Below are 21,355 nucleotides of genomic sequence, written 5' to 3' on the forward strand. Positions count from 1 at the left end.
TAATTATTCGTGGATAATTTCTTATGTATTTAGACAAATATGTATAACTATTTTCAATCATTGAATTAAACTATCTATGTGCCACCATTAGAATGCTTAGAAAAGTCATCAATGCAATTTTGAACAAATATCACGTTAAAATTGGTTATGCTACTTGTGATTGAGGATTGTAATTTCTTCTAAGGTAAATATCACACTTTTAGAGATTACATGGTTTACCAAAAGGATTTTCACCAAGATTAATGAATCACTCATGTTTATATTTAATCCAAATGTCATGGATGAATTGCATGTAGTGGTATGTGTTTTAGCTTGAATGTCACAAGTAAAACTACACAAGGAAACCCCCAACCTTCAAAGCATGTGTGTTTTCGATTACTTAAGCAATTGGAATAGCTACGTAAGAGTGTTGTTGGTAAAGGTTGAACTCTAGTGCCTTGTCAATCTAATTTTCTTCAATTATTTATATTATCTTGAGTTTCTACATTTACTTGTTTTGCTTAGTTGGACCACTATTTCTATAAGCCAATTCTCATTTTACATATTTGTTTAAGTAACGTACAGTAGGATTTAGTTTTGTCAAATTAGTGCAGTTCTTAGAGTTAACCAAGTTAAATACTCCAAAACTCGTAAATTGTTTATACCAGTCCCTGAGGAGATCGACCTTGCTTGAGCCATTCTATACTACAAAAACTTGTTCTCTTGCAAGAATTGGTTTAACCCTTGTTTTACAAGTGGTAAAATCTCTATCATACGAGTTTGAGTTATGGAAACAGTCTTTTTGTAAGACAAGAAAAAAGTTGCGTACGATTTACGTTTCTTCATACTCTCATAAAATGGAGAACCTTGTTGGCTTGGGATCCCCCTTTATGCATCTCATTTGGAATTGAAAACCCTAATTTCTAATTGCATGAAATTCCGTTTAATTAGTGACGTACGCAAAGTTGGAACCTGTAGCATATCAAGATCGAGTAATGAAATATCAGTTGGGTTAAACCATATGTTGGTTTGTACTTCTTGTTTTCTTCCTATAAACCAGTAGCATATTTGGAAGTTCGGAACTGTGTGTTATCATATATTCTCTTCGTCCTTCAATAACGCATACATATAGCTAAGTAACAATCACACAAATGCCAACCATATTGTATTTTAACCAACGGGTTAATGTAGGCGACTAATTTTAGACCAAATTGGTAAGTTATATGATGTGTCGCCAATAAAAAATAAGCTCATTAATCATCAACAATCACAATGTATAATTTACAAAATTTAGTTTAAATAGATGGTCTCCTAACCCTAACATTACCCATGACCAACGTAAAGCCAACAATCTCCCTCCAATAGGATAGATTTAGATCCTCTCCTAAGCTTAGGAAGCTAAGCCTCCTAAGCAAATCACACGGTCCGTTGGATTTTGATCCAACAGCTACAATTATTTTAACTTTTAGATGACCCCCTGTTTGTAGCTGTTGGATTCTCGTGTGCTTTGCTCAGGAAGCTCAGCCTCCTAAGCTCAGGAGAGGATCCAAATCCCAATAGGATATGGTATGCAATCATATAAAACATCATGATTAAGGCGTCCTCATCAACCCTTCAAAAGAAATTATTGGTAACACGATTAATCAAACCTGTGTAATATTCTAAATTAATCATGATGCAGAACTAAACACAAAAAAGCAATAATTAGGCATGGAGGAGAAATTTTTAGTTGTAACGGGAACACAAGTGGCACACAACGTGTTTTAATAGGAGTGGTGAAAATTTTTATTTTTTAAGTTATTAACTTTTTTGCACACATATCACATCATTTGTATAGTGACACGTGGTGTACCATCCCGTGTACCAGTCACATTGAAAAATCTCTTTGCGTGGAGATCATCAGTAGGGATAAGTATTACTCAATGATTAGCATTTAGAACAGGCTGATCATGCTCCAACTTATGTTTCATTCCACTGTCAATTATTAATTAAATCTCTCCAAAATGTCTCCGACTCCGACTCCGACTTACAGGTTACGAGAAGCATGCAAGTAGACCTTGAATCCTCTTTTCAAATATTTTCTTTTACTTGCTTTGCTTGTAGTTTTTTTATGACCTCGGTCAAAGTCGTACTGTCGTTTACAGTTTGGTTCGCGGTCCTTTGAAAGCAACTCTGAAAAATCATCAAGGAGGAGGCAGAGAAGGAAGATTAGGAGTGCTTTATGCTGGTGGCGCGACCCAAAAAGAGAGGAGGTAGGGAAGGAGAAGTTGACGTGAGGAAGAGCTGGCTGCTGGTGCTACGTGATTAACAACTAACCATCTTGCAAGGGACAAAGTCAATTTTTATTTAATACCCTTCAACCAGTCCAGTGGGCCACGATTCCAAGCCCTAATTTCAGCCCGCCAAATTAGACCAGTTTTGGACTGACCTTTTGACAGGGATGAATCTGTTGCCCGTCACCTTTTCTTTTTTGTCTTTGGTAAGTCGCCATCTGTGATTCTGTATGCATCAGTCAATTGCAAAAAGTTTTTAACAGTCGGGTTACTCAGTAGTAAATAACGATCAAAATCAAAATGAAGAATTGTTATATTTTTGTTTATTGATAATGTAATTAATATAAAATCAAATTGTTTAATAATTCGGATTATTAAAAACTTACCTCAAAATCAAATGTCACGTGTAACTTTATCATCTTTCATCCTCCTCTTCATGTCCATATATATGCTTTATAAAAAATGGAAAGTTTAAATTTCTTATACAACGTGATTATGAAATCTACAACAACAAAATAATATTGGAAGAGAATTTGCACGAATTTTCTTAAAATATAAGCCAGTTCCCAACATCATAAGGCATTTAGATCGCCTCCCTTTGTTGTAAAATAAGTGAGCCAATAAGTAATGGTCTGCACCAGTTCTATCATTAGAATATATATTACAGAGTGGGCCACATAAAAATATGTGCCTAAATATAGATTGTTTGGATCGTTAAAATACATTACGGAGTGAACCCCATAAAACGTATCTAAAAAATTAAAAATTCTATTAAAAAAAATGGCGCCAAGAATCTGCCTCCACATATGTATACCTCATAGTCAAAAAGATTACAACAACAAAATTATCAGTAACACATTCAAATTTATTGATATATTATTGACTGGCATCTCCAACAGAAGTAGAGATTTTTGTTTTCTTACTAAACCAAATTAAACCTCATCTGTGTGGCAAATGTTACAATCATACAAGTGAAATAGAATGCATATATTATGAATCAAGCGACCGTACAGAACTTGTGTTTAACTAGAATTAGAAAGAAAGTACTGACCTTTTCAAAGCCGAGGAAAAAAAGAGAATAATTGAGACATAGGCGTGTGGGAGAATTGGGGGCTGAATAGAGTAAGGGTGGAGCGGGTTGTTGGGTAATAGGGTTTTTTATAGAAAGAACGAGTCATACAACTGTACAAAAGAGAGAGAAAGAGCAGCAGCACCACCACCTACGCCACCACACACGTTGCTCACTCGGTTAAAACTCCTACGCGGCTTCAACACACCCCACTATATATAACCTCTGCATCTTGCTGTCGGCAGCTCATCATGCAAAAACCACCTGTACTTCACTACTGCCTCTTGCTTCCGACTGTTACCAAATTCATTGCTAGCTAGCTACAGGTAGAAGCACTCAGTATATGAATATGGCTGCTTCTGCAGTAAGGGGAGTGGCGGTTCCTCGCAGTAGTCGCTGGATCCCGAAACGCGGCCAAGTTCTGAAGAAGATTCTGAAGTCTATCTTTGCTTGTGTGTTCTTTGATCAGACAGCAACAACCACACCAAACAAACACCCTTCATCGGTTTTTCCTTACTGATCGGTTAATATGAGAGTTTTAGTACGTACGTACTCGGTCTAACTTCATTATGTTGTCATCCATTGTCATGCATGTTACTACAGTTTCTTTTACACGTACGCAAATCGTTCTCATTTACGTTTAGATTGTTATTTGTTCATGGTGGGTTGATGTGAAGCCTTCCATTGAAATTTTGATTCGATATAAGTAACTTTTCTTGGTCAAGTAACTGATCGATCGCCTTCGTCAGTGATCTCTCTCGATGATCATGTCTGTAATGTCCCCGTTGAATGCAATATTGTGTGTTCATTGAGTTGCTTGATCCGTAAGCATTTGAGATTTGGGTATCTGTTTTTATTTTTTTCTCTCTTCGATTCAAGATAGCAAGAACACGTACGTCTCCTATCTTTTTGTTCCTATGTTTTATTAATTGGTCAGCAAGTTGGTAAAAAGTCAACACGGAGATTCTGTACTACCATTGAATATGATTGTGATGCTTATGAATACCTTTGTACTTAGATCTTTTCTGCCTTGGCCTTCTTCGGGTCAATTTAAGTCATGAATAAATTCTCCTAGTTCGTGAAATTGATAACGAAACCTACATATATACATAAAAATAAGAAATTTTATCTCGGCTACATATTTAAACACTATTATCAATTTCACGAACTAGGATTGAGTTCAAACTTTGAAGAGATTTTTTAATGTGACCGGTACACGAATGGTACATCACGTGTCATTATACAAATTGTGGAATATGTGTGTTAAAAAGTTAATAACTTAAAAAATAAAAATTTTCACGACTTATATTAAAACACGTGATGTAGCACTTGTATTCCCGTTACAATTAAAAACAAAAATAAAAACCGCCGTTCCTGCTTTTAAAAGAATTTACGGACTGAAAATCCCCAATCAATATAATATATGTGTTTTAAATCAGAAAGAGAATCCGGGGATTTGGAAAAAGAAAAGTAGATGATATTCTCACATATACCAAGGGAATTTTCTTTTTCTAATTTTAAATAAGATATACAAGAATGAAGGAGAATATTGAAAAGAGAAATGTTAAAGAGAGTCTCAAAAGTGAGACACCTCTATGACATCTCATAATTTTTATAGAATATTTTATAGTGTTTAGCACGAAAATTACGGTTGAAATATGAAGTGACAAAGATTAATGGAAAATCTCACTTTGAGAGTCTCCTTCTTAAACTTCTGTTGAGAAAGCTTGTGTTTGTGTTTACACTAAATTGAAGGATAATGCTTGTGTCCCTCCTTGGGGTGACGTACTTATCCCTTCAATTATGATTAATGAATATTTACCGTCCGATCATCATAATGGTAACTGTTAATCTTCTATATCATAATCCAATAATCATATCTGCAAAAAATATTCAATTTCAAGATTTTTTAGTTATTCATACGTGTTAAATCAATCAACGGTTTTGGTAACAAGTAACATATTTATGATGAATCGTTCATTTTTTTTTATGCATATGAGTGGTTAAAGAATTGCCAAGTTGAATAATCTTTTGCATATATGGTCTTCAAATGATAATAAAGAGAATGAACGATTTCGCTCATGATGTTTGAACAATAAAGATTCGTTAATTGTAAGTGAAAGGATAAATAAGTCCCTTGATGGGGACAAAAGCATTACATTCTTTTTACATTCACTACTCGAGCCACCCTACTCATCCTTTTAGGTCCCTCTCTTCTTTAATATGGTCCTTTGATTTTTCTCTTTTTTCTATATTTATTACTTTTCTTTTTGGAATATATATCCTCTATTTTTTTTTTTTTGGAATGTATATATTTGATTTTGAGAATGGTGCCCTTTTATTTTCTATATATAACTGACCTATATAGATTCTGCAAATCCAAAGAAATTGGGTATAAAAAAGGTGAAAGTTATCTTCACCAAAAACAACAACAATATGGTTGTTGTAATGAGACCAAACACCAATCCTCGTCACTCCTTTGTCACTCTCGCACAAAGTAATTTGTCAACGACGCCGTATGTAGATTCTACACAATACAGATGCCGCTTTGGACTTCTGCAACATCTGTGGGCAAACGTGATTACCGTGAGTCTCCGAGCATTGCGATGTGCTCTACCGAGAAAAACTAGGTTAACGATTAAAGAGTGTCCGACAATGTTATTTATAGTGTACGTGAGCCTTCTTGGACTTCGACAATCCTAGTATTTTCGTTCTATCAAACTGCATGAATGTTATCTCAAATCGTATATATTATAATTTGTATCACGAAAAGTCAAAAGGCTCATCGAGGGTAGTGATCGATGATCAGTGCAGCGCATACAAACAGCAATTAAATAGAACAAAAAAAAAAAAAAAAAATATATATATATATATATATATATATCAATATTTGGTGCATGTTTTCATATATACGGTCCCACATGTTAGATATTGTCTTGAATAATCCCTGAGATGTTTTTGAATTTTGCGTATTGACCTAATTACTGACCTATGTATTGAAGAAGACATGCACCACAGAACATGAACAATGAATGCATTTTTAGTCAACGATCAGAAATGATTGGCGCACTGCTAACAATTACATAATTAACATAATGCGTGCCTCACGATCCCCATGCCTTAAAAGTCTTGGTCGGTCAGATATGTATATATAATGGAAAATGATTTGATGTTTACTATGGTGGTGGTAGTTGGAGTCTGCAGCAGGGTAGCTATGAAAAAGGTAAAAGGATGGGAAATGGAAGATGATGAATCCATCCATCTCATGTTCAAAGAATATTAATGGGTTGGGTTATACTATATTTGTCATCGTCACTACAAGAAAAATTGATGTCATTTATACATAATGGAGTGAACAAATGTCTAATGAGTTGAGAAAAAGCACATCATTGGCTATAGGGTTATTGGTACACCTTACTTGTTTTATTTTGTGCAATTTATGTCAGTCGTTACTCTCTAATTTTCAAATTTGTGTAGTATTCCTATTGTTGGATAGTCATGAGTAATTAATGAGATCTAATATATTGTGTACCCCCTCCAATTGTCCCCACTTCAACAAATCAAATGACCAAACTCATCTACTTTCACTTTAGTCTGTTTACACCTTGCGAAAACTGGGGCATAGCAGATAACATATATTGCCTAGGCAGGTCTCCGTACCAGACAATATATTGGAAGCTTTAATCTTTGAAGAGTCATTTTCGTGTCTATTCTCTTATCTTCTTTTGCTTTCTTTCTTTTCGGCCTTTTTCTTTTACTACTTTCTTCTTTTCCATTAATTCCACCATCTTTATTATTATGACCTGATCTGAAATGATGTCTCTTGTTGCACATTAAATACCTCAGTTACTCAGTAATCTACACAAAAAACTTGAGTATTAACAGAGACGTAGCACATTCCTCCACTCAGTTAGTGTAGATAATATTATTTGTTAAAAAAAATAATAATAAATAAATAAATAACAACTCTTACTTGTGTACGTAAAAGTAAAACCATAACACATGGACTGTGAAAACATATATAGGGTTTTCTATACAATTCAGACAGATCGGACATATTAATTTAAACTAATTAATTAGCTAATTAATCAAAGATGGATCGAACTCATGCATGGTAACTAGCTAGCACCGAGGGCATTAACTAATTAAATGACGATGATTATTTCAACCTTTGGTTCTGATAATAGTGATTGTGCCTCTGCCCTGGGTTTGAATTCTGGTAAGGGCCACCACAGCTTTGCCAGAAAGGCCAGGGCCATCCGCAGACACGCATGGCCGACATGCAAAGTCCCCAACTGGGTGTCGTACTGGCCGTGTTGGTGGCATCAGGATCCTCTCGTTGATGTCGCTTAAGGTGACGTCGCCTTCTACTCCGCCCGGCTTCACCAACGCAAATGGATAAACTACCCTTGTTATCACCCTCTTCTTCTTTTTTCTCTTTTCATCACCACCACCACCTGTATTAGAGAACATGCCAATGATATCGTTAGTTTTGTTTGAGTCATGCTATTTAGTTATACAGAGTCACACTCTCTGATATAGGTGATCAATCTCGTATGCAATGGCAGGATCCACTTCAATTAAAGAGTACATGCATATGTGCGCAATGTAGTCAGTTTTATGTGTTAAATTAACATTATTGAATTTAGAGTTGCTTTAGAATAGGTTACTAGATTGATATGTGTACGCACCGGCAGCTGGAGCAGCAATATTTGAAAAAAGGGTATCTTTGGGAGTAGGTAAATAATCAGAGTTGGTGTTGGCCGAGTCTTTGCAAGAAGAAGAGGAGGAATCAAAAGCTTCAGGAGCTGACATTGTTGGCTCTTCTGGTGTGTTTATCTTTGCGTTGACGATGTCATTTGTGATCTCCTCGGAAACGAGTCTGTTCATTGGTCTGGTTATACATAAAGGATCACCAAGTAGAACTGAAAGATGAAATCAACTTTAGAAAGATGAAATTAACTTCGGAAATCATAATTAAGAAAGAACTAAAAGTAATTATTAATTATTTACCAATTAATTACCTGATAGCCCAGTACTGGAAGTAGTTAGCTGGCTCATGCAATCAAAATTCTCAGATAATTCCCAGTTTGAATTCCAGTTTCTCTATTTACAAAGTATTTAAGTGAGAAATTGGCGCAAGATCGATGGAAAAAACTCTTATAATTATAAAAGATAAGACATGCAAATCGAGAGATCCATCAAATAAGCCTATTCAATACCTTCGCAAGAATAGTAGTGGAGTCTTTGAGCTCGTTATCATCATTGGTATACACGAGCAAGCGTCTCCTTTTGGATCGCTCACCAAATTCAACCAAAGCGTCTTCTAAGTACCCCGTCGAGAAATCTGACTGATCTACATGAGGTGATGAGCAAAATGCTGCGTTCATCATCATGTACTCATCCATAGCTGCACATATTATTCAAAACTAATAAATGAACCCTAGCAAGCTAGAAATATATCATTGTCTTATATTCAACCACAGTTAAATACAAATGTAGACAAAAACAGTGAAAGGAAAGAGAGAGAAAGGAAGAAAAAGTGGAGAGACCTAAAGACATTCTGTCTGTGTTGAGAACTCCAAGGTGGCCGTGACAATCCCAACCTTGGGAAGAGTTGTGGAGGCTACTGTTCGTGTAAGCCATGGACATGTAGTGATGAAGCTCACCCATCTCTCTCTGTGAAGTCTTAATGTTTAATGACTCACTCACTCAGGCCCATACATTCCTATATATGCGCAAAGTCATGACATATAGAGAGAGTGGAAAAGGTTAAAAGAGATTATATGATTTCAGAAGCAGCAGTGCTCAGTCAACGGCAAAGATTAAAAAAGAAAAGAAAAATAAGGGGTGTGTCTCTTGGGATTCGGGAAATGTGGTATCACTTTTAATTTTCTTTGGTTAATTAGAAGTATGTGTGGGGGACTAAATAATTGCAAGGGTACTCATATGATGATGTTGCATGCAAAAGCAAGTATTGAAAGGCAAAGATAAATAGATATGCCCTAGTGCTGTAACTGTTACGACACAATTCAAATTTCAGCTTTTCCTTTTTTGTTTTCCCCTTCAATATTATGCTTCCCAACCGATCTTCTTTTTGAGACTTTTTCCACACCTTCTCTCCATCGTCGGGTATCATCTATCTTCCACTTCTAAATTTTCTTTGCTCTTTTGCATGCATTGGGTCTACTTATTGGCATACTTGTGGTGAATAACTGTAACGGATCAAATCACGACAAATATTATGTGACGGTCGTACTATTACTTGTTGTTATTAATTTATATTATAATTTGAGTAAAGATAAGATTGATATGTTATGAATTTAGTTTATATTTACTTACTTAAAATTAATGAAGGACATGAATCAAAATGCTATCTAACTGTTAAATTGTGATATAGACAATAACTACACACTAGTTGACCCTCTTAGTGATTTAATTCTTAACAATTTAGGTATGAGATAATTGATTTTAGTGTGAGACTTTTCTGTGTTAATTAATAAATACAAAATATGTAAGATATGAAAATGATACTTATGTCTTGCATACTCATGGTGATGTAACAATCATGTTGAAAAAAGGAACTCACTACACGAATTTTTATTTCAGGATAGGTGGGTGCGTGGGACCAGCATACTTTTGATCATGGTGTTTAAATGGCCGAACTTGGTCTGATGTAAGTCACCTACATTGGATTTCGTGTGAACGTTGATTGATGGATAATCCGACGGTAGAAATTATTTAATCTCTGCTAACTCACATTCTAAATTCATGTACAAATATATTTCGATATTTTTTATTACAAGGCATCAATGTATGCAATACGTTAATTGTATGTGTGTGTGTATATATATATATTTGTTAATTACACTAAAAATATACCACGGGGGAGTTTTTTTATATTTCATTTCCCCTTTTTTTGGGGTCAATTTTGATTTTATGTTCATTTTGCTACTATAATCAGAGAAATTAAGAGAGTCAGCTGGTAAGGATAGGAAATATAATCCATTAAGAAAACATTAGGACAAGAACACCACATTAAATGGTACATGAAAGTAAAGTAAAACGGTAGTGTGCCTGGAAGAGTCAACGATCAGAGCATAGCAAATGACCCTTCGTTACATGTTATTCTCTATTCCAACTTATAGTCTTATATATAGAAAGACATTGGATGTTCTGGTCCCTCTTTTATATATGTATGGCTAATGGCAGGACTCCTCTGACTTTGGCTTATGGCACCACGTACCCTGCAAATCAACAAACAATTAATTTTAAAACATCAGTTACCGTAAATTTTGTGTGTATAAGTAACATATTACTCAATAATTTACAATTTTATGTAACTACTTACTTCCGCACTTCTTTCCGGCAGGCCGTTTCCTGATGTTGCATCGCTTTGCAATGGTAATGGCAATGGCGGGATTAATACCGGCTTGCTTTGCCAAAGGTGACAACAGAACAGCGCAAAGGCATTTTGGGGCAGTCTTAATCAAGGCACCAACTTTGGTGCAGCAAAGTGGGGGAACCTTGGCCCTCACGTTTCTAGCCGCACTCAAGCACGGGCTCAGGCTTGCTGCTGCTGACCTAATCGGAGTCCTTCCACATTCTCCAGCTGCAACAACTTCCTCGACGAAAATGTTCGTAGCCAGCAGAAACAAAAACACAGAAACAACGCAGGCTTTCATGTTGAAGCTCAACGTGTATATTTGCAATTACTAATTAAAGTTTGCCTGATTATATATACCTCTTGTGCACTGACCTGGTGAACTAGCTCAATGGACGAGTATATATATAGCATGGAGAGAATGATCCTTTTTGCAGTAGTGGGGTGGTTGTGGTATTGTGGGATGATGACTATTAGGGTTTGTGTCTTAGTTTTTTCAAAGATGTAATCATTTGGGAAGACTGCGCAGAGTGTTCACACTGATTGATACTTCCACAAGGTGACATATATAATTAGATTTTGTTGGTTGCTTTGCATCTGTAGAGTGCTCTGAGATCTCTTTCATTCTTTTTGCCTAGACGCATGCTCTATATATATATATATATATATATATATTATTCTTCACATGCATTGTTGAGAGATATGCTTTGAGTAGTTGGTGTTCGAACAGAACCACATCTTGGGAATCTGTATAACAACCCACAAATACCTGGCAACATCTGGTTGAATCCAGAGTTGAACTGCCTGACAACTTGTTTTTCTATGTAATCATCACCCCGCCATGTGTTATTTTTGTTTCATTGTCGCTGTAACATGTTTTCTGCTCTTGTATTGGTAGCACAACATAACAGTGTAACAGTAATATCCAGTGTGGAAGATCTTTTAGAAAAAGCTCAAGGCTCTCATAGAGAGTCAAAAGCGTTTCTAACCTAATTTGACATAAAATTTTAGACGTGAGAATAGGTTGTAAAGCATTTGGAAACGCTTTTGTGATAGAGTATTGCTGCTTGAAGCACTTTCAAGCGTTTTTTTAAAGAACAAAAAATTGAATTTCTAATAAATTTCAATGCTCTTCTATCAAAAACGCTTATGAACATAAGAAGTTCTAGAATAGCATTTCCAAACCAACTCTAAAATTCCTCCAATATGTAATAAGCTTTGAGTAGGAAAGGGGCATATTTCTTGCAAAAGGCCTTAGTTCCAATGGACCTGCAGGCAGATTGAAGATGTGGGCTCTATATATGATATGGGGTTTCTATCAATGGATTGAATGTTCTAATGTAGTTCACAAGACTAGTTATTTTTCAATGTAATCATAACACCATCATGTAATATTTTTATTTCATTGTCACGGTACCATATATGTTGTTTACACATGTACGTATTGGTAATTTGGTACAAAACATAATAGTGTACGGTAATACCCAAATCACGAGTGGAAGATCTTTTAGAAAAAGTGTACGAGTGGAAGATCATTTAGAGAAAGCTCAGGCCGCTCATAGATAACCAAAAGCATTTCTAATGTAATTTGACATAAAATTTTGGAAAGTGTATAGATTGTAAAGCATTTGGAAGCGCTTCTTTTTTTAAAGTACTGATGATGGAAGCACTTTCAAGTGTTTTTCTAATTAAAAAAAAAAGAATTTGTAATGAAATTTCAGCACTCAATTAGTACTATTGCTGAACGTATTTGATCATGCCAAGAAACAAAAACACGAAAACAAAAGAAACAAAAACTCCTACCATCGATCTAATAAAATCGATTTCCGACAAAAAAATGTTAAATAATCTGGTTTGGATTAATTGAGATGTATGTCATGTTTGGTCACTCCGACAATGCGACTAGTAGTATTTTGCGCCGTTCTGGCCATTCTCTGTCACACCATTTCCATTTGCAGCTCCTTTTGTGCACACTATGTGATGGCCATTTTCAACGGCAGCAGCTGGTGGCAGCTCACCGTTTCCATTTGCAACTCCTTTTAGAGACAGTTTATGATGACCATTTTCTTGAATGGCAGCAACTGGATGCAGCTCATCGAGCTCTTTAAGCACGGCGTTGATGCAGGACAGAAGGCCCTCAGTCCTAGTGCGAGAGAAGTATCCCCTTATGACAACGCGGAGCAAGGCCACATGCTTAGCATCCGCTGACATGTGATATGCAGGCACAATAAATTGGTGACGCCTCAAACCCTCGGACACCTTAAACTCATTTTAACGGCTTCTGTCCTTGAGAGAAAACGCCACCACCGGAAGCCCAATGTCCCTTGACAATATCTTAAACCGCCCGGTTTTTTCTACCCCTTCTTTCACCACCATTGCGAGGTAGTGTAGCACTACAATGTATAATTTAATTATAATTTTCCTTCTTTGTGGTCTGGACACGAACCTGAAGCTCAGTGGTAGCAGGGTACTCATCCATGTCAACATAGTTCTTGTCGAGGCATTCCATGATAAGCTCTTTAGCCTTCTTGTCCATCGATGTTGTCACAAACGAGGCCAAGTTCATCCCTGGGTCCGCATCCTGCTTCAGCTCGTCCTTTATCATCTGGGCCGCCACCTTTTCACTCATAGAATTCTCCGGCATCTCGTACCTGCATGCAACACCATAACCCTATATGGTATCATATAGCTACCTCTGTTAGCATAAACACAACACCAAGATCATGCAAAGCAAGTTACCGTGATCAAAACACAGAACCATAAACCATAAAGCAATGCACAGAGAGAAAACATACCTGCAGAAGAGTTCGAAGCTTGATTTCGGCAGCAAAGTCGTGGTGCACCTTCTCCTCTCTTCAGTGAACGAGACTCTCAACTAATAATAGGTCTTAGTCTTATATCGAGTACTCACTGCGAGAGCAGAGGCCACCATATATATACTATACAATCTAAGCCAAATTCTATAAGGATTCCCCTCTTAAAAACCATATAGAATACCAATTCATTCCAAATAGCAATCCAGTTACAACATGGATTTACAAATCCATTCCCAACAAGACTTCCTACTCAATCTCTAATCCTACAACCAAGTTTACCAATTCATACTCATGCTCATATTCTAAAAACCTCAATTCTAATCTACGGAAAGGATAAGTCGAACTTGGATGTCAGGGGAGGGTCATGCATGATTAATTCAATCAGAAAAAAACGACATAAGTACTTAGCGGGTGAGGTTAGGATATAGCTAGTGGTGGAGCGGACCGAGACATCGGACTCTGAGAAGGTTTATGAGAGCCCCATGCTAGTTTAAACCAGTAGAGACTGACAGGGAGAGGGATAGGGGAAGGACAAGTTATTAGGGCAAAGCTGAAATCACACAATTAAACTGGCTAATTGGTGAGAAAATTGATTGAAGGGAGAGGGGTATATGTACGAATTACAAACGTGAGATTGGGGTTGCTTGGGGAAGAGGGTTGAAGACCATTTATGTGGTATTTATAGGGATATCTTACTCGTTTCTTCTGTCTGTGATAAATCTTGCCGGATTCGCACAGGAAACTTTGAGCTTGTTTATTGTCCTTCCTGCCTTTTACATTTTCTGGAAAGAACTGAAAGAAAAAAAATTGATTGATTAATTATATAGAAAAATAATAATTTCCTATTCTGTTTCATCCTATTCAAACCAAACAACATTAAATATAATAAAATTACTTAAATCGTTTAAACTTAAAGCACGCATGTTTTGTGGCGAATCTTTACCTAGAAAGAAGATCAATTGAAGATACAAAAAACTTATTGACCACGACGACGTTTTTAGACCAACCAAAAAAAAAAAAAAAAAGAAACGTGTTTGGTGTATTTGAAGGGAGCATTTTTGTTCACTACCCTAAATTTTGGTGTATGCTTACTATGTACCTAATCATCTGTCACATGTCTTTTCACTTACTCTTGGTTAATTTTTTTATTTTTTATTAAATTGAAAAAGTAACATTTAATGTGAAAGTTAACTAAAGTTAGGTGAAATGACACATAACAAAGGATTAGGTGTATGGTAAGCATACATCATAGTTATGATGAGCAAAAATGTTGTGTCTACTTGAATCATATTTTGTAGACCATATGATGTGTCAGTTGATGGTTGAATATCCGACCATCAACCGCCAAGTCATGTGATTCACAAAAATGGTCTAAAAATAATATGGTCTCCCTAGCATTTTTCTTTATATTGGTTATGCTTGGGAGACCGAATTTTTAAGCCAAATTATGTGTTACCAATAAATAAATAAAACACATTAATTAACACTTAAATAATAATTCAATCATCACCATATTACCATTTGGTTTGCAAATTTGATTTCAGTATTTTTCAACAACTACGACATATCATTCACAAAATTTGGTCCAAACGATTGATCTCCATATCTGTATATAATGCAACAATCACGTTATATAATTTACAAAATTTGGTCTAAACGATTGATCTCCCTATCTGTAATATAATATTGGTCAATATTATATCAATGGAGCTTACAGTAGAGGAGGTTGATTGGTATATATGAACGCACATAGGGATCATCGGCCGCATCAATGTATATATTCATTCCTTTTACGTAAAAACTACAACTTTTAGACCTGCAATGCGAACGAACTAATTCCATGGAAAATTCTACACGTCTCTCTTTATACCTTTTAAGTTTTTCATGGGAACTTCCAAACAATCCATCATGCATTCCTATTGTAGATATTAATCTATAACTTATGCCTTTTTCACCTTTAATTATGTTCATGATTTGTCCATATATACTTCATATTTTGATATGTTGATCAATGGACATATATGTGCTTAGTTCATACTAGCATATTAGGCACATATGGCCATAAACATATATAGTCAGGGCCTTTTTCTTTTAAACCACCTACCTTTGAATTATAATCGAACAGTGAGTGATTACAAATTTACGGGGTCATGAGATACAAAAGAACTATATATAGTCATATATACATGCGACTTAACCTAAGGAAACATTGTCGTTCACATCTAACGATCAATGTGAATATATTTTTTGAATGGAGCGAGCAAATTTAACCAATGGAAAACCATAATTAATTCAAAGTTGTCCAGTTTGAATATATATGCAGTTGATGTTGAAGTTTTAACAAGCAAATGACCGAGATAATTAATTGGCTAATTGCACTCGTCTCCTTTGAGTGGTTAGCAAGTAATAAAAACAAAACACGGCATCATTTTTTTTCTTGGGAAGGGGGCAATTCGATTCCAATATTCTGTCGTAATTTACAACAATAATATTTGAATATAAGATAGTAATATTGCCATTATTTTCCGTTATTTTTTGCACTTCCTTTAAGTGTACTATTTGCTTTTCTTGTTTACGTCATAATTTAGAGACTCTTTTCTGTGATTCAAAGTTCAAAAAAAAAAAAAAAAAAAAAAAAATCAAGTTCTTAAGAAATATAACCAAAACGGAATGGGCTAGTGATTGATGATAAATTTCAGGTGTATTCTATACTGCACTTTTTGAGTTCAATTCTTAGCGTGTTTTGAATTACACGATAATGATCAAATAAGGTTGAAATGCATCTGTAAATCTTTCTTGAATCTCTTAAATTTTTATTAAGAATTTGAATAAGTTTATAATAAAACAGTTTAAGATCTGGAGACACACGCTTTTAACATTTGTTTTGTGGGATCCACTTTTTTATGTATTTTAACAACCCAATTTAACTGTATTTTGAAATATAACCAAAACGGAATGGGTTAGTGATTGATGATAAATTTCAAGTGCGTATTCTATACTGCATTTTCTGAGTTTAATTCTTAGCGTGTTTTGAGTTACACGATAATGACCATATAAGGTTGAAATGCCTCTGTATTTTAAAATATAAACAATTCGAATTGTTGAAATACATTACAAAATAGATTCTATAAAATAAATATCAAAATATATCTCAAAAAATGTTCGGAAATTTATAACCCAATACAAATACATCTTTCAAAAAGTGCTACTGGCCACATAAGCAGTGGAGACGAAGGTAAAAGCCAACAGAGACACGTTACGGCCCAGTCAAAGGAAAGGAAAAAGAGAACGGTTGGTTTGCCCGGGAAGTGGGGTAAGTAGTTAGTTGAAGCAAGTCGCAAGGTTGTCTTCCGTTTTACGTCACCTAACACGACACCGATACCTTGACCTCTACCCGTATTATCCACCCACCATTCCGGCTTCTAAGACGGAAGATAGTATCTCTGCTCCTCCTTGTTCTTCAGAACACACATTTTCCATTTGTATTGCACTCGGAGAAGAAGCAGGCCGACGGAATCAGAGATCAGAGAGAGAGAGAGAGAGAGAGAGATGGGTTCTCTCCAGGAGGAGGAGCGATTGCTTTTGGAAGACGGACTTATTCAGGTTCCTCTCTCTCTCTCTCTCTTCATTTTTTTCGTCTGAAAGTTGTGATCTTTTGTATTGATTTCGAATTTTGGAATTTCAAAAATTTGATCTTTGATCTTGTAAAACGTTCTGCAATTCCAGAGCAATCGGTTCTTAATTTGCTTAGCTGCTGTTAGAGATTTTGAATTTTTTATGTTAAACTGAAATTCGATTGGGAGTTTTTGAGATTTAGTGTATGATTATGGTCAATGATATGAAGTTTACTGGGTATCCTTTGATTTCTGTTCACGTTTTTGAATACTGATCATCTTTTGCCATTAGTGATCTGTTTGGGATTGTTTTTGTTTTTAGCCATGTGCTTTTTTAAGAAGCATTTATAGTAGGTGACCCAGAAGCACTTATGACTTTACCTGTCAAACGCCTTCCGAAGTATTTGAATTAATAAAATGTCAATGTGTTTTAATAAAAGCATATGCTTATGAGCAGAAGTGCTTCCTGAAATCCTAAACGAGGTTTCCTTTAAAAGGATTTTCTTTCACATTTGTGTTTCCAAATGTAAATGTTTCAAACAGTTTGGCACTACACGCATTGATGTTTTTCTGTTGCATCTTCAGAACGAAGGCGACGGGCTGTACACTGGAGATGGCTCAGTTGACATTAAGGGGAATCGTGTTCTGAAACAAAATACTGGGAATTGGAGAGCTTGCCCCTTCATTCTAGGTGATGCTTTGTTCTTCGCTATAATTTGCTCTTGTGCATCAATGTAGTTTATGTGATTGTAATACTTTTGATATATGTTACAGGTACCGAATGTTGCGAACGTTTGGCCTACTACGGGATTGCAACTAACCTCGTTACTTATCTTACACGCAAATTGCACGAAGGAAATGTGTCTGCGGCAAGGAATGTTACTACTTGGTCAGGCACTTGCTATCTTACACCTCTGATTGGGGCTGTCTTAGCAGATGCTTATTGGGGAAGATATTGGACAATTGCTGTTTTCTCGACCATTTACTTCATTGTAAGTACAAATTAGATTTTGTTTTTTCTTCCCATTTTGTTTGGTGCTTATATAATCTCATCTCATATACATGCATGCATATATGATGTATATGCATATATATATATATATATATATATATATTTGGGATTAGAGCATATAAATTTTGCTGATTGGTTCGGTAATTATTTTGTGTAGGGGATGGGTACTTTGACTCTCTCTGCATCAGTTCCTGCATTGAAGCCTCCAGAATGTGTGGATTCGGTATGTCCTTCAGCTTCTCCTGCACAGTATGGAGTGTTCTTCGTTGGACTCTATCTGATTGCTCTGGGGACTGGTGGGATCAAGCCATGTGTTTCGTCCTTTGGGGCGGACCAGTTTGATGATACAGATAAAACGGAAAGAGTAAAGAAGGGATCCTTCTTCAACTGGTTTTACTTTTCTATCAACATTGGTGCTCTAATATCGAGTTCTCTACTAGTCTGGGTTCAAGACAATGCTGGGTGGGGTTTAGGATTTGGTATACCTACATTGTTTATGGGCATTGCTATTTTCAGTTTCTTTTCAGGCACACCCCTATATAGATTTCAGAAACCGGGGGGAAGCCCTGTGACAAGAATGTGCCAGGTTTTGGTTGCGTCATTTCGTAAGTGGAATTTGGACGTCCCTAAAGACAGTAGTCTCCTGTATGAAACACCGGATAAAGACTCTGCTATTAAAGGAAGTCGTAAACTGGAGCACAGCGACGAACTGACGTAAATTTCTTCTTACTGTGTTCATGTTCTTGGGAATAATTATTTGAATTTTACAGAATCACACATTTTCGCAGAAAACTTAAATGGCGAATTTTCAAATTGCTGCACAAAATAAATGGAATGACGTTATTTTCTTATTCTGAACTGTTGAGACTGTGTAACTCGACCACAATATAAATTGTTCCTAAAAATTTGAACTTTGTTTTTGCTGCAGGTGTCTTGATAAAGCTGCTGTGATTTCAGAAACTGAGACCAAAACTGGGGACTTCTCCAATCCGTGGAGGGTTTGCACTGTAACACAGGTGGAGGAGTTGAAAATTTTAATCCGCATGTTTCCAATTTGGGCTACTGGAATTGTCTTTTCTGCTGTTTATGCCCAAATGTCGACTATGTTTGTTGAGCAAGGCACGATGATGGACACATCTATCGGTTCTTTCACCATTCCCCCAGCCTCCCTCTCAACTTTTGATGTCATCAGTGTTATTTTCTGGGTCCCTGTGTATGACAAGTTTATTGTCCCAATTGCTAGGAGATTTACGGGTAAAGAAAGGGGCTTCTCAGAGTTGCAACGGATGGGTATTGGTCTCTTTCTTTCAGTGCTATGCATGTCGGCTGCTGCCGTGGTAGAGATTTACCGATTGAATCTTGCAAAAGAGCTTGGATTGGTTGACAAAGAGGTGGCTGTACCGATGAGTATCCTTTGGCAAATACCTCAGTATTTTTTGTTGGGTGCTGCGGAGATATTCACATTCATTGGGCAGCTTGAGTTCTTCTACGACCAATCTCCAGATGCTATGCGGAGTCTATGCAGTGCATTGTCGCTTCTGACGACTTCGTTGGGGAACTATCTGAGCTCCTTGATTCTAACAATTGTAACGTACTTCTCAACGAAGGATGGGAAGGCTGGATGGATACCGGATAACTTAAACGAAGGTCATCTGGATTATTTCTTCTGGCTCTTAGCCGGACTCAGCCTCCTGAATATGTTGGTGTACGTGGTCTGTGCCAAGAGGTACAAAAAGAAGAAGGCTTCTTAAGGCTTTCTCCAGGTGGGTGGCGCCTTCCGCACACCCTTAAAACCGTAAACAGAAGAAACTGAAGAACCCATTTGTAAAAATCACCCTGTTACTGATACCGTGTAAATAGAAATTACAAGCTCTGCATTTTCGTCCAATCAAAAACATTTGAGATTATAAAGAAATGTGTATTATTCGCAACGATTCTTTGCTTTAGCCCTGCACTTTGTGAACTATTCTTGCTTTCTGAGTTTCGTCTCCTCGGTCGTTTGATTGGTACGAGACCCGAATGCTGCGGGGATGACGAAGCCGGACAGCCTACTGAAGTTTTCTGGTGACAGTTGGATGCACAGTACTTTTGATTCATTTCTCGAAATTAATAATTAGGATAATTTCTATTTTACAACCTTTAAGTTTTGCAAAACTCTACTGCACTAACTTATTTCATCTCGTCCTACTTTCATACCTAAAGTTTGATTTTTTTTTTTGTCACCTTCATACTTCCTTAGTCAATCCATTAACTTCACTGTTAATTGATGACAGCGGCATAGTTTTGACCAGCCATTGTTGCGTGTCATCTGCAAATAAAACGAATGACAGTGAAGTCTATGGACTCGGGGACCTTCAATTACTGACTAGAGGACGATGAAGATGTCCACCCCCCCTCCCTCCCATTGCAATTTCAGTTAGGTTGTTGATAACCCCCCCGTTCTAATGTGTGTGAATTGTACTAATGGATACTCAGTTCCACATCGGTCACATTTTGTCTATCCTGTTTTTGGTTTCCCTTTGGATTAGCGATCATGCTATCATGTACTGTCTCCAGTCCAGAATGAAGGCGATGACCTCTACACCGGAGATGGTTCAGTTGACTCGAAGGGGAACCCTGCTCTAAAAAATAACACTGGACAGTGGAAGGCACGCTCCTTCATTTTTGGTGACATATTGTGTTCGACATTTGCTCTCATGTGTCCGAGTAATCTCTTCTTTTCCTAACAGTTGTAGTGTGTTTACATATTATATCTACACACACACACAAAATGCGGGCGTTCTTTTGTGAACTGTTGGCCTTCAATGGGATTTCTACCAAATCTTGTCAACTATTTCACCGATAAACTGCACGAAGAAACTGTTGTTGCTTCAACAAGTATCACTAGTTGGAAAGGAAATGCTATATCGCACCCGGGCTGTTCGTGTCCATTCCATGCATGGCAGCTGCTGCATTGTTAGAGAGATCACGCGATTGCAGCTTGCCAGGGAGCGCGGTTAGATCCATGAAAAGGTTGCTGTTCCACTTAGCATACTTTGCCAAATTTCCCCAGTACTTTTTGTTAGCCGCTGCCGAGGTCATCACGTTCATGGGGCAGCATGAGTTCTACTACGAGCAAGCACAACCGAGGGCGGGAAGGCTGGATGGATTGCGGATAATCACGAGGAAGCTTGGGCCTCAAATTATAATGCCACGATTAGGCCTTAAA

General features: G+C 36.7%; 3 protein-coding genes and 1 pseudogene across 4 annotated transcripts; 1 reads left to right on the forward strand and 3 right to left on the reverse strand.

Annotated features, from left to right (window-relative positions):
• Window positions 1-6,725: 6,725 nt before the first annotated feature.
• On the reverse strand, window positions 6,726-9,033 carry LOC137738200 (uncharacterized). Of its 2 annotated transcripts, XM_068477830.1 has the most exons (6): window positions 8,874-9,033; window positions 8,544-8,731; window positions 8,346-8,427; window positions 8,013-8,246; window positions 7,491-7,778; window positions 6,726-7,179 (listed from the first exon to the last, which is right to left on the reverse strand). In XM_068477830.1, exons 1-6 carry the CDS (start codon window positions 8,992-8,994, stop codon window positions 7,172-7,174), a joined length of 921 nt encoding a protein of 306 aa, XP_068333931.1. In that variant the 5' UTR covers window positions 8,995-9,033; the 3' UTR covers window positions 6,726-7,171. The 2 variants fall into 2 exon arrangements, with proteins under 2 accessions (XP_068333931.1, XP_068333932.1); XM_068477831.1 differs by lacking the exon at window positions 6,726-7,179 and having other exon boundaries at window positions 7,291-7,778.
• Window positions 9,034-10,311: 1,278 nt separating this feature from the next.
• LOC137738215 (non-specific lipid transfer protein GPI-anchored 15) lies at window positions 10,312-11,065 on the reverse strand. Its single transcript, XM_068477849.1, has 2 exons — window positions 10,673-11,065; window positions 10,312-10,568 (listed from the first exon to the last, which is right to left on the reverse strand). Exons 1-2 carry the CDS (start codon window positions 11,004-11,006, stop codon window positions 10,552-10,554), a joined length of 351 nt encoding a protein of 116 aa, XP_068333950.1. The 5' UTR covers window positions 11,007-11,065; the 3' UTR covers window positions 10,312-10,551.
• A 1,542-nt stretch (window positions 11,066-12,607) lies between these two features.
• Window positions 12,608-13,241, reverse strand: LOC137736402 (glutamate decarboxylase-like; annotated as a pseudogene).
• Window positions 13,242-16,875: 3,634 nt separating this feature from the next.
• Window positions 16,876-20,081, forward strand: LOC137737052 (protein NRT1/ PTR FAMILY 8.3-like). The gene is made up of 5 exons (XM_068476403.1): window positions 16,876-17,124; window positions 17,721-17,826; window positions 17,910-18,127; window positions 18,305-18,861; window positions 19,076-20,081. Exons 1-5 carry the CDS (start codon window positions 17,071-17,073, stop codon window positions 19,896-19,898), a joined length of 1,758 nt encoding a protein of 585 aa, XP_068332504.1. The 5' UTR covers window positions 16,876-17,070; the 3' UTR covers window positions 19,899-20,081.
• Window positions 20,082-21,355: the final 1,274 nt, after the last annotated feature.

Source organism: Pyrus communis, chromosome 6 (genome assembly GCF_963583255.1).
Source record: "Pyrus communis chromosome 6, drPyrComm1.1, whole genome shotgun sequence".
Lineage (NCBI taxonomy): Eukaryota > Viridiplantae > Streptophyta > Magnoliopsida > Rosales > Rosaceae > Pyrus > Pyrus communis.